At 41.9% G+C, this 16,288-nt stretch overlaps 1 protein-coding gene across 12 annotated transcripts in view; it reads left to right on the top strand.

Annotated features, from left to right (window-relative positions):
- NTRK2 (neurotrophic receptor tyrosine kinase 2) overlaps nucleotides 1-16,288 on the top strand; it is a 394,884-nt gene that overhangs the window by 37,976 nt on the left and 340,620 nt on the right. For all 12 annotated transcript variants that reach the window (XR_014817742.1, XR_014817740.1, XR_014817741.1 and 9 more), the window contains exons 3-6: nucleotides 1,616-1,690; nucleotides 1,806-1,877; nucleotides 7,800-7,868; nucleotides 10,788-10,942. Coding sequence is in view for 9 of the 12 variants with exons in the window: in XM_021064645.2 (XP_020920304.1) it covers nucleotides 1,616-1,690; nucleotides 1,806-1,877; nucleotides 7,800-7,868; nucleotides 10,788-10,942 (371 nt within the window). In the remaining 3 variants the exon portion in view is untranslated. The remainder of the gene's footprint in view (nucleotides 1-1,615; nucleotides 1,691-1,805; nucleotides 1,878-7,799; nucleotides 7,869-10,787; nucleotides 10,943-16,288) is intronic.

The raw sequence follows: 16,288 nt of genomic DNA, 5'->3' as shown, positions 1-16,288 counted from the left end.
AAAATCCATCTTAATAGAACTTTATTGAGTGCCTTTGGAACTCTAGGTGTTGTCCATCTATCCATCCATCCATCCTTCATCCTTGAGGACTTGGTTTGCACAAGTTGCTTTGCTGGATGCTGCGGTGCATGTTAGGAGTTATAAACCAGGATCCAGTTGTCTCCAAAAAGAGACTGTGACCTAAGAAAAGTGAATAGAGCAGGTGCTCAGATAAAGGCAGCACAGGGAAATTCCATGGGAGTAGGTTTAATGGTTTTATGTTTGTATTCCCAGGGAGTTTATTGGTTACAAGCGAGACATGAATTCAGATCAAACTTCTGTGAATGACAATTAACCTCAGAGATGATTGTATCCAGAGGCTTAAGGGGCATTTTCAGGCTTCTGTCTCTGTATCTCTTTTTATTTCTTAGCTTTCTTTCCTTCTGTGTGCTGACTGCATTCTTGGACGGTCTCTTTCCATGTGGCAGAAATACTTCCCTTGGAAACCTCAGGCCTGTGTAATCTTTCAGCTCTGATCCCAGGGAAGGAGAGAGACTCTGCTGCAGCATTTATTTACTTATTTAATTCTAGGGATGCTTCTCATTGGCTCAGGTGAGGTCACGTGCCCATCTCTAGGCCAGTTGTCCTGGCCAAGGGGATGGAACTCTGGGTCCAGCCAGAGTTACAGTTTACTCCTGCATTTGAGGGTAGAGGACAGTTTCTTCAGAGAGGGCACTAGGGGGACATGGGGTTTGTGAAATGATGCTCCTGAACAGAAAAATTGCTTTTATTTACTGACAAAAGCAGACAGAGGGGATCCTGGGCCGGGAAAAGAGAGCTGGAGGAAGGGAGGGAGAGAGAGAGAGGGAGGCAATGCTGCTTCCATGTTTCAGGAGGTAAAAGGAAGGAGTGGCTGCTTCTCTTGGAACATGAAGCAAAACATGATTTGTCCTGTGTGTGGTGACACCAGTGTCCCTGTGGCTGTCACCATTAGGGTGAAATACTTTTGAGAGGTAGTGGATGCATTTGCAAGTTATTCTCACTTTTATACACAGGGGACACTTTGAGTGGGATGGCAGATTGAATATGCTAGCTGAAAGAGTGATAAAAGGTTAAGAAAAAATGAAAATGGTGAATCTATCATTGACTATGAAACCTGCTCGGTCATGGCTTCTCCTCAGTCACACTCAATTTTGCACCCCTTGCTGTTTTTTTTTTTTTTTTTGGGTTGCACCCAGGGAATATGGAGGTTCCCAGGCTGAGAGTCTAATCAGAGCTCCAGCTGCCAGCCTGTACAACGCAGTGCAGCCACAGCAACATAGGATCCGAGCCGCATCAGTGACCCATACCACAGCTTACACAGCAACACTTTATCCTTAACCCACTGAGCGTGGCCAGGGATCGAACCTGCAACCTCATGGTTCCTAGTCAGATCCGTTTCTGTTGAGCCACGATGGGAACTCCTTACACCCCCATGCTGTTTTAAAAATCAATGGTGGGGCTATGTGGGTGGGGAAGGATCACTTTGAGCAGCCTGGTGGGCTGGATGGAAGTTACCCATTTCTTTATGGACTCCTTGCATCCTGAGTCACTAGTTTTTACTCTCTGCTTTTTTTTTTTTTCTTTCTTTTTGCAGTTATATTGCAAATCAGAAAAGATTAGAAATCATCAATGAAGATGATGTTGAAGCTTATGCAGGACTGAAAAATCTGTGAGTACTCAGGACTTGCAATAACTTATCTCATAACTTTTTCTTATGCTCTATTTTTGTCAGAGGAATGGTCATCCATTCGCTCTAACATGCATGCAATTATGTGCTTTCTTAGGACCATTGTGGATTCCGGATTAAAATCTGTGGCTCATAAAGCATTTCTGAAAAATAGCAACTTACAGCACATGTAAGTAAAAGTTGATCGTTTTGCTTCCCAGGACCCAATTTCTTCATTATTTCCCCCTCTGTTTATTTTCCTTCTTTTCCAACTCTAAACCTCCTTTTTAAAAAGTAAGTATAGCTTTGACAATAGCTTAGAAACATTAGCTTTGATTTCTGAATAGCTTCAGAGGGTTGCTTAGAACAGCCTGCTATTTCCTTTCATGAATTTCTGGGCCATTTCCATCTTGGACAGAGCAAGAGGCCAACAGCAAGGAGTCCGAGGTAAAAACTATGTCCTGGTACAGCCTCCTCAGTTCTTTTCCTTGGAATCATGACATGTTCCCTGGAAGACATCAAACAAGTGGCATTGAAAGAAACTGACTTGGCCTTGGCCTTTTTAGGGAACTAAAAACTGCTCAGGCTCTTCTTCCCACAGTGGGTCCTCTTTTGAACCTTCGTTTTCCAAAAGCTGTCTGTCATGATTGATAAAAGTGGAGAAAAATCAATCATGGGACGCACCAAAGGTTCAGACCACTGTAACAATAGCAGATGCTTCCACTGAAGTCCAAGGTGGATGTCAACTGAAGCCAAATGAAACTGTGCCAAGAGGGAGCTCTTAGATTGTTTGCTGCAAAATTTTGTTAGATGATGGTACTTGGTCAAGAAGGAGTGGCCTTCCTGTGACGTTTCTTTTCTTTTCTTTTCTTTTTTTTTTGTCTTTTTGTCTTCTTAGGGCCACATCTGCAGCATATGGAGGTTCCTAGGCTAGGGGTCCAGTCGGAGCTGTAGCCTCCAGCCTACACCACAGCCACAGCAATGCCGGATACGAGCCATGTCTGTGGCCCACACCACAGCTCATAGCAACGCCAGATCCTTAACCCACTGAGCAAGGCCAGGGATCGAACCTGCAACCTCATGGTTCCTAGTCGGATTCATTTCCACTGTGCCACGACGGGAACTCTCCGTGATGTTTCCTTATGAAACTGAGAATCCCCCACCCCTAAGCTCAGCCTTGTGCCCCTCACACCCCAAGTTTTCAGTAGGGACTTCTGTGGGAGGATGTGGCTTGCAACCATCGGCACTTTTGGGCTTTGCACACTCTCTGCAACGACACTTTATGTGTTTCAGAGTCTGTACTCTACCTCCAGGACTCTAACTGGCTTTATCACATTTGATTTGTCTGACAGTGGGTAGGGAGGATTTGTTTGATTTCCATTTCGTAAATGTAAAATGAGATGGAAAGGGGCACAGATGGAAAGGGGCAGAATTTTCACTCCCAGGCTCCCTGCGGGCCATTCTTTCAGCTCATGGGCAGAACGCGGAATGTGTGCTGCTCTTGTAATGAGAGAATAGCCCTTCTTGTACCATTTGCCCTCTTTCTTCTTCTTGGGGAGACCAGTTCCCTGACTGATTTCCAGGCTAGTTATAAAAGAAAGTAGAGAGATTCCTGTTGTGGCTCAGTGATAATGCACCCAACTAGTATCCATGAGGATGCGGGTTCAATCCCCAGCCTCGCTCAGTGGGTTAAGGATCTGGCATGGCCATGAGCTGTGGTGTAGGTTGCAGACATGGCTCAGATCCCATGTGGCCGTGGCTGTGGCTGTGGTGTAGGCTGGCAGCTGCAGCTCCAATATGGCCCCTAGCCTGGGAACCTCATCATATGCCCCAGGTGTGGCCCTAAAAAAGCAAAATAAATAAATAAATAAATAAATAAAACAAAAATAAAAGAAAGCATTCTTTTCTAAGGAGAGTCGTTGCCCTTTTGATAAACCCTTCATTTCATCAAGCCAGTGTGGTGACTTCATATTTCATAGGGGGCATGAAAGATGCAGTCAATTTAAAAATAAGGTCCGTAGAATTAAGGTATAACATGTTTGGCAAAAAGGGGATGACAACTCCAAGGAACTTTGTGAACACATTGCATTTAGAGGCTTTTTGGCACCGTCTCTGTAGTTGGTTTGCCTGCATGAATCTGATGTCTTGCGTAGGCCTTGATAGCATAAACAAGACAGAAGTTGGACAGGAGAAAAAGGCAGAACGCTCTAATGCAATCACTTAGTATAATTAATGACCTCAGTGGTTAAGTTCTGGTATTTTCATTACTGCTCATTGTGGATCCGAATGACTCAACAGCCACATTTTCCTGGATGTTTCACTGCATCACTTTCCCTCATGTTGTGATCTATATGGTGGCCTGTGGCTTGCATACAGCCATGGGTTTGGGTTTTAGAAATAGACCTATTTACAACTGGGCTATACCTCTTACCATACCTCTTGTATTTTCCCTAGTTTCCTTGTTCCAAGCTGATTATATGAAAACCAAAACCCCTTTTTGCATTTTTTTTTTTGCAGGCTGATATATGGTAGAAAAATTATAGTCATATTCCAAATACATAAAGCCAAGTATTTGTCCCAGTCTGCCAAAGAGGTGTCACTTGAAAGTAGGAAACCAAGGAGATGGACATCTATAGTTTCTTTAAAAGCCAACAGTCGGGAAGCCAAATATTGATCAGACTGAAAAAACTGAAAAAGCCCAAATATTGATCAGACTGAAAAGGCCAAATATTGATCAGACTGAAAAAACAAAGCCATTGTCAAATGGTAAAAAGGCACGCAGTCTAGCTAGTATTCAGACAGTTAGGAAAAAGTCACAAAGTCAGTAAGCTTCATACATTCACCTGATGAAAGAGCCTCCTCATTGCCCAAATGAACATTCAATTAAGTGGTTGACTTTAGGGAATGGCAGGGAGGAGGGAAGTAAGTCAGGTGTCCTCCTTTCCAGACCTGGGTCTCTCAGCCTCTGCTCATGGCCTCTGTGTGTGGCGGGCGCTGGTGTGTGCTCCCTGATTCCCCGTACTTAGCAAAGGGCATCTTACCAGACTCTGCACCATGGCTGCGGGGAAGCTGATAAAGAAACGCGTGTGGAAGCTGTTTCTTTCGACCCCTGGGAGATACTGGTTATCTCTCTGAGTTTGCCCAGCAATACAAAAATGTGCGCAAGAGCATCTATTTCCTTTTGCCTTTTAGGCAAATTCAGATTGGATCCTGTTGGTCACTTTCATCACCCCTCCCCTCTCTTGTGCATATTAAGCATCCCGTGGTCCAGAGCCCTTCGGACTGGTCCCTGCGTTTATTTCTTGGTGCCTTTCATTCCTGCCCAGCCCCTGAGAACCCAGAAACTGTGAGAAAAGCTGGGATTCGTGTTTTCCAGAGGCTTTGCAGAGGTGCTAATTAGCTCTTTTGCAAAGTTCTATAATCAAACAGTAAGAGGATTGTTGATTTTTCTTTTTTTTTCCTCCCCTCCTCCCCCTTTTTGGCTTTTGGCCGCAATAATAAGTATGGTTTATAAAACTCATCTTGTTCTTTGGGCTGTGGGCTGCGTGACTGGCAGTCCCACAGGGCAGCTGCCTGGGGAGTGAGGGGCTGGGGGCTCGCTAGCTGCCCGGGGGGCCGGGAGGAGGGGGGGTTCGCTAGCTGCCCTGGGGGGTGGGGTGGGGGGCTTGCCAGCTGCCTGGGAACCTTGACATCGTCCGCTTTCTTTGCCTCCTCGCTCCTCATTCTTCTTGGGAGGAAGAGTAGCGTCTTTTGGTTTTGGTTTTTGGTTTTGGTTTTTTGTCTTCAGAAGGAAGGGGGTTTCTGATGAAGATGAAAACATTTGTTCCTCCAAGGCTGTGGTGAAGACAGGCAGGGTGACTTGTCAATGTATTGGACTCCAGGGAAACCCATTCTTCATTCACATTCCAAAAGAAAAGATTTATGTGGGCACATTTTACAACTTCCCGCTGGATTATTTTTTTTATGTGGGTGAGCAGTTTACACTTAGCATGAAGAGAGAAAATGCAAGTGTAAAAGGAAGAGGGTACCTTCGTGTAGGTGAGGGGGTGGATGAGAGGAAATCTCTTTTTTTTTTAATCTTTTTTTTTTTTTTTTTTGCTTTTTAGGGCCGAACCCACAGCATGTGGCGGTTCCCAGGCTAGGGGTTGAATTGGAGCTGCAGCTGCCGGCCTACACCACAGCCACAGCAACATGAGATCTGAGCCTGAGTGAAGCCAGGGATCGAACCTGGGTCCTTATGGATACTAGTCGGGTTTGTCTCCAATGCACAACAACAGGACCTCCCTAATCTTTTTTTTTTTTTTTTAATATGTCATTGAATTAGAGTTGATTTACAAGGCTGTGATCATTTCTGCTGTACAGCAACATGACCCAGCCATACATACACACACACCCATTCTCTCTCAGATTCTTTTCCCTCATAGATTATCATAGAATACAGGGTAGAATTCTCTGTGCTACACGGCAAGTCCCCGTTGGCCAATTGCTCCATATACCTCAGTGTGCAGAGAAAATCTCAATAGAGAATTAAGCTGGGAGTGGCCACATGTCTTTGTCTTAGACTTCATCCTAGTGGTTGTCATCTGCATCTTCTCCTCCCCCTCCTCCTCCTCCCCCTCCTCTTCCTTCTCTTCCTTCTTCTCCTCCTCTTTCTCCTCCTCCTACTCCTCCTTCTCCTCCTCCTTCCTCTCTTTCTTCTCATCATTCTCCTCCTCCTTCTCCTCCTCCTTCTTTTAACATGTTAACATATGTCTATTACAGCTGTATTAATAAGAAAATATAGGAAGCATCTTTCGTATCCACCTAAAAGGAAAATATCTAAGAAAATATCATATATAGGCCCACAGTGCAAATCTCAAGATTGACGCATTTGAGGTTTAGGCCACACACCTTCTTGAATTATAAGATGCTGAAGCTGCATTTCTTTATCCATCAACTAACTGGTCTTAGTATATGTATTAGCTCCTCCTGGTCTTTAATCTATCTCCTTTGAACGTGACTGGCTGGGCATACTAGAAGACTTTGACTTATGATTTTAGGGGTAGACACAACAGACTAGCCTCAGCGGGGCCAGGATTGCTCTCACCTCAGATCTCCTGCAGGTACTTGACTCTCGGCCGAGGGCTCACTTTCCTGAACTAGAATCAGATACTGAAAAGCTCCTGGCAGAGTGCTGAGGGCTCAGCTGTTTTGTAAAAGTTGCTGTTTGCTTTACATTCCTGTTACTTCTTAAACACATATCTAGTGGCTGAAGCATTGCACGCTTTTAAAATAAATTTGACTGGTAAACAAATTCACAGAGTGAGTCAGCTGCTGGGATTACGGCTCCAAATTTTCCAGCTGAAGGTCTCACTCATGACGCTGATCATTGGAAACAGAAAATCCTATTCCCTGGAATAAAACTACGTATTTGGAACACGTCAGTAAATTCATTAGTGTTTTTTCAGTCACAAATAGGACATCTTTTCATTATCTGGTTGGTCCAAATCTTGATATGTTACGAGACTATTTCCAGATAAAAATCTGACATTTTCTTTGCTAGCTGATATTTTGCTGTTATTGTTCTCATTGTGAAATTATCCAATTGTTTGGAAGTCATATTTTAGTACTCTCAGCAGAATTTTATCAATCAGTAGGTGTTATCTTTCCTATTAGGATATGATAATTTCAGTTGATATTCAGAGTTTTGTGTGTCATGTATTTTCAAAATATTCATGATGCTCTTTAGCTTTAAAGTATCTTTCCCCCTAGTGAGCTTATGGTTTAAATTTAATTTAGTTTAATTTAATCCTCCTATTAATTGTTCAGAAGGTCAGATATCTCTAGGAGGTATATAACTTGGCTTTGAGTATGAAAAATAAACTTAGGGGTAAAAAAAGAGATTAAAAATAGAGATTATAAATATATGTACCTCCAAGCCCACACTCAAGCAAGAATTGTAAAAGAGGCAGGAAAAATTAAGCTATCACTCTAGGTGAAAGAGATTATTTCATCTAAGTAAGGCATGAACCATGAACAAATAAAATTATATTTTGAAAAAAATTATATTTGCATACTTTATTCCTAAAATGTATACTCGCAATTCACATTTAATGTTTTTGATTTCTTTCAGCAATTTTACCCGAAATAAACTGACGATTTTGTCTAGGAAACATTTTCGTCACCTTGATTTGTCTGAGCTGTAAGTAATGATTTTGCGTGGCATTTGGGGGAAAAATTTCAAAGGACAATGTAATTAAGTGGTTTTTAAAATAAATAATGCTGCAGATTTATTTTTATATCAACATTCATGAAAAAAGATTTAATTTTTGGCCATTTGTTCTTTTATCCCCTCATGAAAATGTGATTCAACAGTAAAAAATTAATAGAACTCTTCGATAGTAATATATCATTTATGATGCATTTAAATAGTACTTTTCCATAAAAAGTTTTTTTTTGTTTTTTGTTTTTTTAGGGCCTCACTGCGGCATATGGAGGTTCCAGGCTAGGGGCTGAATTGGAGCTGCCTCCGACCTACACCACAGCCACGGCAATGTGGGTTCCAAGCTGAGTCTGCAACCTACACCACAGCTCATAGCAACACTGGAGTCTTAACCCACTGAGCGAGGCCAGGGATCAAACTTACGTCCTCATGGATACTAGTCAGATTCGTTTCCGCTGAGCCATGACGGGAACTCCCAAACTTGTTTTCTTTTATAATATTATTTTATTTATTTTTCCATTTTAAATACCTAAATGTACATTTTTTTCTTTTATTATCTTATACCATGTTCTATTGCAAGTGATTGGATATAGTTCCCTGTTAAAACTTGTTTTCTAAAAGAAGGAAAAAGAGAAGATAGGGGTTTTGTGTAAAAAAAAGGTGGCCACACATCTTCTACAAGGGTCCTTGTTATATCCAGGCCCTAACAGATAGCAAATCCAGGAGTTCCTGTTGTGGCGCAGTGCTAACGAACCCGCAGTGCTAATGAACCCATGGGGGTGTAAGGAGCCCAGTTTCTGTATTCCAGGATTTGGCTATCCAGTGGGAGAGGGAAAGGCCTGAACACATTAAGTATAAGGTGCTTTAAGAGTCACTGCCAAAGGCGTGTGTCCTCTGCGTGAGAGGAGGAATCCGGCTGTCTGCCTGCGCTGTGTGGTCCTGTGAACATTGCTGTCTTCCTCACTCAAGATCCCTTGGCTTCCTTATCCCTTCTGTGGATTCAGGCACACCTTTGTTTTAAAAAGATTTCTGGAGTTCCTGTTGTGGTTCAGCAGGAACAAACCCGACTCCTATTCATGAGGATGTGGGTTCAATCCCTGGCCTCACTCCTTGGGTTAAGGATCCAGCATTGCCAGAAGCTGCAGTATAGGGTGCTGATGTGGCTCAGATCTGGCTTTGCGGTGGCTGTGGCGTAGGCCAGCAGGTGCAGCTCTAATTCAACGACCCCTGGTCTGGGAACTTCCATATGTCACAGGTGTGGCCCTAAAAAAAAATAAGTAAATAAAATAAAATAAAATAAAAGATTTCTTAGTTTTTCAGCTACTCAGAACACCAGGAAACATCTTGGATTGGTTGGGCTTAAACGTTGTGAATATCTCCCATATTATAGTCTCTCTCTAGGAGCATCAACTCTTTTTTTTTTTTTTTTTTTTTTACTGGTGTCTTAAGGCTGTTTGGAGGCGATCAAGCAAACACAAATTAAATGAGTCTGCCATGACCACATTTCCCCCAAAGAAACTCCTGGAAAAGTCTCCAGGGATCCCTGAGAATCTTAGAACCCAACCAGAAAAACCACAGGAGTCAATGATGTTGCCAAGCCCAGGTCCTGTCCTCACGGAAATCTTAAGTATTGTGGTTAATGCCAGGCAGAGCCTATGTAATGATTTTAAATGGCATCATTTAAAGGCTCATTACCATAAATGGAATTCATCTTAAATGGGCCACTGAGTATTATAAATAAGCATTTAAAGATTTTTTTTTTCTCGTGGTTTTTATTTTCCTCTTGACTACTTCCTCTTTCACCAATCACAGGCCACAGGAGCCCAGGCAATGTGGTCGAACGGTGGCTTTCTCTTTGCAGCCCTTCCCACAACGGGCTGAGGAGCTCAATCTAGATCTCCGTTGCCCTTGCTCTCAGAAACCCTGAACTTGGCGCGTGCTCCCAAGCGGGTGTGTGTTGTGTGCCTGTGTGTGAGTGTATGTGTAGGAGGTTCAAGAGTTCCCGTCCAGGTTCTGTCCCTCACCTTTACTCCAACTTTCTCGCATCCATCGTACAGAGCTGTGATTGTGTAATTCGGAAAACTGGGAGTGCCACCCTGCTAGCTCTCACACTTCAGTCTTAGCATTGTATTCCCAGGGTCATTTTCAGTTCAGATGCAATTTCTCTGCCCTCCACTGAAACTTGAACTTATTAAGTGGTGCCACTTGAATCTCTAGCCTAGTTAGAAATAAATCTGTTAGGGTTTCTGAAAACATAATGTTGGCTTCTTTACTTAAACTCTTCTTTATGACTGTGTAATAACTGTGATAAAGTTGTTGCAGCATCTTATTTTTTGCCGTAAGACATCCTTGTCTATCCTACATTGGAGGTTTTTTAAATCTAAATTTTATTTTTTTGCTTTTTAGGGCCCACGTGTGCGGCATATGGAAGTTCCCAGGCGAGGGGTAGAATTGGGATCAATACCAGATCCGAGCCATGTCTGTGACCTACACCGCAGCTCATGGCAACACTGGATCCCTGACCCACTGGTCAAGGCCAGGGATCGAACCTGCATCTCATGGTTACTTGTTGGATTTGTTACCGCTGAGCCACAACAGGAACTCCCTATCCTACACTATGGTTATTTCTGCTCTTATCTCCTTTCCCTATGAGTCTGAAAGATCTTCCATCACTTTGCATCCTTTAGCTTCTACAGGCGTGTTTGCACATAGCAGAATATCAGTAAGTATTAGGTGAATGAACAAATGATAAGTACTGTTATGCAGTCAAGATGGATGTGAATTTCAAAGATAGCCTGCTAGAAGGAATTCAGATTGTTGTTAGCGTGTCATAAACAATTCTGTAGTTAAAACTGCAAAAAGAGAAGCCTGATTGCATTTCATTTTTCTTCCACATAGGATCCTGGTGGGCAATCCATTTAGATGCTCCTGTGACATTATGTGGATCAAGACTCTTCAGGAAACTAAGCCCAGTCTAGAAACTCAGGATTTGTACTGCCTGGATGAAAACAGCAAGAATATTTCCCTGGCAAACCTGCAGATACCCAATTGTGGTAATTTATTAAATCCATGAGTTCTCCGTGCTATGAATGATTCTAATTGCCTTGGTGTGGTAGAGCATCTGGCAAGGTTACCACCACCCAGGTTTTATGCGATGTGGACTCCATGTCTCCACTGAGTTGGGTGTGCTCTTTCTGCAAGTTGAATATTAATTCTTCTTCTTTTTTTTTTTTTTTTTTTTTTTGCCTTTTCTAGGGCTGCACCTGTGGCACATGGAGGTTCCAAGGCTAAGGGGTCTAATCAGAGCTGTAGCCTCTGGCCTATGCCACAGCCACAGCAACGCGGGATCCGAGCCGCGTCTGCAGCCTACACCACAGCTCAGGGAAATGCTGGATCCTTAACCCACTGAGCGAGGCCAGGGATTGAACTTGTAACCTCATGGTTCCTAGTCGGATTCGTTAACCACTGAGCCATAATGGGAAGTCCAGTAGGATATTAATTCTGAACAGAGGACTTTAAAGTGCACAGGGGAAAAAAGCACACTGTTTATTCCTTGCTTTCTTTGTTCCTTTGTTCATCCATCCATCCATCCATCCATCCATCCATCCATCCATCCATCCAACTATCCATCCATCCAAAAAGTGGCTGCTGAGAGTGTGGTTCTTCACTGGCCACATATATACTTGGTTGGCACCCAGGCCATGTAGAGGGGGGATCCTGGAGGATAAACTGTCCAGGCAACACGAGGACACTCAGTTCAATCCAGAATGTTCCCTTAAACTTGTCTTGCTGCCAGAGGTCACAGTCTCTTGAGGGGGCACCTCACATCTGCCCTTAGACACGCTTTTCCCTGTGTCTGGGGTCACCATCACCTCCTTTACTCCTGTCCCCCTACTCCCTCAGGGATTGTACTTCCAGAATTTAAAATGGCACCATGGGGTTCCCCTTGGCTCAGTGGTAATGAAGTCGACTAGTGTCCATGAGGAAGTGGGTTAAGGATCTGGTGTCGCTGTGAGCTGTGGTGTGGGTCACAGAGGCGACTTAAATCTGGCATTGCTCTGGTTGTGAGGTAGGCCAGCTGCTGCAGCTCTGATTCGACCCCTAGCCTGGGAGCTTCCATATGCTGAGGGTGCAGCTGTAAAATGAAAACAAACAAATAAATAAATAAATAAATAAATAAAAAGGGCACTGTATGATAAAACGACAGCTCCTGCGTGCCAGTGTGTTTACCAGAAAGGAGACTCCAAGTGTTCTGGTTAGGTTTTTACGGGCCCAGGGCTCTTGTGACCTATCTCTGCAGTACTCACATATGTATATTATTCCTCTGTCGAAATTTTAATCAGTTAGTCAACCGGTTCATCAGTTGATAACTACATTTGATCTTCTGCCCTACTGGCTGGTGATACAGCAGAAAGCCACTCAATACTTCCTTCTTGTCTGAGAGGAATCTGTATATTCACCATCAACTTCCAGGTCTTTGTTTTCAGAAGAGCCTATTGTTTGGTGAGAATTTTTATTTAAGGAGAATATAGCTGCTGCCCTCCGCTGCCTTTTCCCTCTTTAGGGCTGCACCTGCAGAGTATGGGAGTTCCCAGGCTAGGGGTTGAATTGGTGCTGCACCTGCCGTCCTACACCACAGCCACAGCAACACTAGATCTGAGCTGCATCTGTGACCTACACCGCAGCTCATGGCAATGCCGGATCCCTAACCCACTGAGTGAGGCCAGAGATCAAACCCACATCCTGATGGATACTAGTCGGGTTCGTTACTGCAGAGCCACAGCGGGAACTCTCTGCTGCTCGTTTTTAATGAGATTGGAATCAAGGAAGGATAAGTGTTTGTTTCTTCCCCTGAAGGGGCTTAGAAGACAGCAGTTCCCCTTCATACCGATTTGGGTTGTACTGGAGTCCTTTGTTTTCATCATGGGGGAATCTGGCTTTTTTCCCTGGTTAACTTCCCTGGGCTTTCTTTGTCAACCAGTTCTTAAAAAAAAAAACACCACTTTTAATATCTATCTTTTCCTGATGGATAAGAGGATAACTGTTCTCCGTTCTGGCATAAATTTATACCGCTGAGAGAAAATGCCTATAGGGAAGAAATTCAATGTTGAGTCACCTGGCCGCCTGGCCAACTCACAAGTCCCCATGGCTGTTGTGACCATATTGTTCCAGCCACCACTGAGAGGAAACAAGAGAGAGTGCTCTTAATAGATGCCTGCTTTGCCCTTGCCTGAAACCAATTCAATTTTTTTTTAATTTTAATTTTTGGCCACATGGTCTTGACATCATTCCTGTAATACACCCACCTAATGGGTGGTTGATAGGCCATTGTGATTGGGGCCAGGGAGGGGCAGGAGTGAACCGATTCTAATTTTTCCTGACTGGTCTGTCGAGTTTCACTATTGTAGTATTTGTTTTCTACAAATTAGTCAATGAATTTGTGTGCATGAAAGCGAGGCTTAAAATCCACTGTCAGAGGGCATGTGTTTGATTGATTAGGCCTGAGTGATTACATTTATGGTAACATAACATTCACAGTGAATTTCAATGTCGACGATGCTTTTCAAAAAGCAGCCTTAGAAAAGGTGAACTGATAGACTTTTTTATGTTCTTAAACTGTCTTGTTCTTTCTCTGCTAATTTTTATTTTCTTTCCCAAGGGTCTTTTTTTTAAACTAATATGTAATTGCACAAACACTACTGATACATTTTGTGGCAAAAATAATTTCCTACATTTACACATAAAGCTTGTCTTTTTCTTGTTTGTGGCCATTTCAGGTCAGTAGCCATGGTTCCATCATATTCTTTTTAATCATTGCATGACATTCATGGTAGACTATATCTTAATTATGCTAAATCTTTCATAGTGATGGATATTTTCCTTTTTACTACGAAAATGGTTCAATAAGCATCCTTATATATGGTCTTTGGGCATCTGTACAGATGCAAAGGTCTTTCTAGAGTACATAGTGAGAAGCAGAATTTTTGGTTAATGTGGTTTTTGCACATTTAACAGTAGCCATGCCAACTAATAACTACTCCAGCAAGATAATACCTTGATATTAGCAAACTTCATATTTTTTCTCTAATAAATGTATGTCATTGCTTTTTAGTTTGCATTTTCTTGATTGCTACTTGATATCTTCTCTGTTCTTTAGACACTGTGATTATGCTTCAGTGAATTGCCAGTTTATATCTTCAGACTATTTTTCTGTAAGGTTATTCCTTTTCCTTCCTTTTCTTCTAGTGATAAGAGTTCTTTGTTTTATTTTTTCTCAGTTATTTGAAGGTTATACATTATGTTTCCATTATGTTTATAAACATACGATGCCAAAATATTCACCACACATACTTAACACATTTAGAGGTACTTTCTGTAAGTATCTAGAGGGAACCCCTGACAAGATGAGAAAAGATACTTTTACTTCTCTTTGCTTTCTGCTCCCTTCTCTCAGATTGTTATCATCTGGGGATTTTATTTTTGGATTGTTACTTGACATTTTTGAAGATTTACTGTTTCCTTGAGACTTGTCTTCTGCTACTTCCTTTTGGAGTGGTTTTTCTTTTTGCTGGAGTATATCCTCTAATATTTCTTTTAGAGAAATTAAAAATATATAATCTTCAAGTTCTCTTCCAGTGGAAAGTCAGCCTGTATTTTTTTCCTCTCATTGGAATTAGCTGTGTGTAAAATTCTAGATTCAAGATAACCTCCTCTTAGAATTTTTCAGATATTGTACCGCGTTCTCCTTGTGTTCAGTGTGGTTAATGAGAAACCCGAGGCCAGTCTGATGCTTACATCTTTTTTTTTTTTTTATTAGAGTATGGTTGATTCACAGTGTTGTGTCAATTTCTGCTGTATAGCATAGTAAGCCACTCATACATATATCTATACATTCTTTTTCTCATATGATCTTCCATCATGTTTTACCCAGAGATTAGATCTGGTTCCCTGTGCTGTACAGGAGGACCTCATTACTTATTTCTTGATAGGTTATCTATGCTTTTCTTCTTCCTCTAGAAGCTTTTAGTATTTTCTCATTATCTTTATTATTCTTAAATTTTACTGCAGTATAACTAGATGTGTGTGTGTGTGTGTGTGTTTAAAAATTATTTTGTTTGACATGCAATGTACCTTTTCAATATGAGTGTTCACATCTTCAGTTCTGGAAGAATTTTCTAATTTATTTAGATGGTTATTTACACTTCTGGCTCCTCTCTCCTTACCTCTCAACCTTTCTGTAATACTTTCCATCTGCTTGTCCTTTTGTACTGCCTAATGGGAGAATTGTTTACTCACTGCTTTGCCCTTCAGCTATTTCTCCAGCTACTGAATTTTCCCTTCTGCCAATCAATTTTTAATTTTTGAAATCGCCAGTGATTTTTTTTTTAAATGACTGAAACATCCTTTCCTGTCTTGGGGTTCACCACATCTCCAGGGTATCCCAGTACCTAGCATGACTGATTTTCTCCTGCAAACTTCCTACACTCATTGCTTCTACTCGGGGGTGGGTGCTCCTGTTGTTGGATGTTATGCACAGGGTTGGGGAGCAAGGGTGGGACATGCACAGGTTATTGGTTTTCTTAACCCCATTACCCTGTGGTGGTGTAGGGGGAGGCCACACTGTGCCCTGTGGACCACCCCTAGTCTCAGGCCAGCCTAGAGCCTCTCTGTTTTGTGCAGCATATACTCATGTGTCTGGAACTACTGTGCAATTTTTCTTTCATTTTCCCACTTTCTCTAATTTGAGAGTTTATCATAGTTCTTATCCACTAACAGTATGCTTTCTCATTTTCCAACATGATTCTCAATTAAAAAAAAAAATTAAGCTGGGAGTGGGATGGACAGGGAGTTTGGGGTTAGTAGATGCAAACTATTACATTTAGAATGGAGAAGCAATGAGGTCCTGCTGCATAGCACAGGGAACTCTATATCCAATCACTTGTGATAGAACATGATAGAAGATAATATGAGAAAAAGAATATATATATTATATATATATATGTATGTATGTATGTATGACTGGGTTACTTTGCTGTACAGCAGAAATTGACAGAACATTGCAAATCAACTATAATAAAAAAATGAAAAAACAAAATTAAAAAATTGTGATAGAAAAAAATTAACATAATTTCTAGAGATTTGAGGTGAGAAGCGGAGACTTCAGTTTGGGGCTTAGTCATGTATTAATTTTCCTCGTGACGGTTTCCCAACTTTGGTTCTTTAAGAGAAGTTAGATTGAGCAGTAAATTATACTAGATTGTTGAATTTGAATTTTGTCTCTGAAATTCCATGTTGGAGAAATTGGGTAATATCCCCAAATCTCCAAGTTTGATGTCTTGTTTAAAACACGGATTAATGGTCAGCTGGCTTTTCTTTTAGGTCTTGCACTCAGCAAACTT

The sequence above is a fragment of the Sus scrofa genome, chromosome 10 (assembly GCF_054392235.1).
Source record: "Sus scrofa isolate SSC_HxYL_T2T_F1_AM1 chromosome 10, Sscrofa_HxYL_maternal_Yorkshire_Landrace_v2.0, whole genome shotgun sequence".
Taxonomy (NCBI): Eukaryota; Metazoa; Chordata; class Mammalia; order Artiodactyla; family Suidae; genus Sus; species Sus scrofa.
Note: the sequence above shows the minus strand (reverse complement) of the source record. Positions and strands in the feature narration are given on the sequence as shown.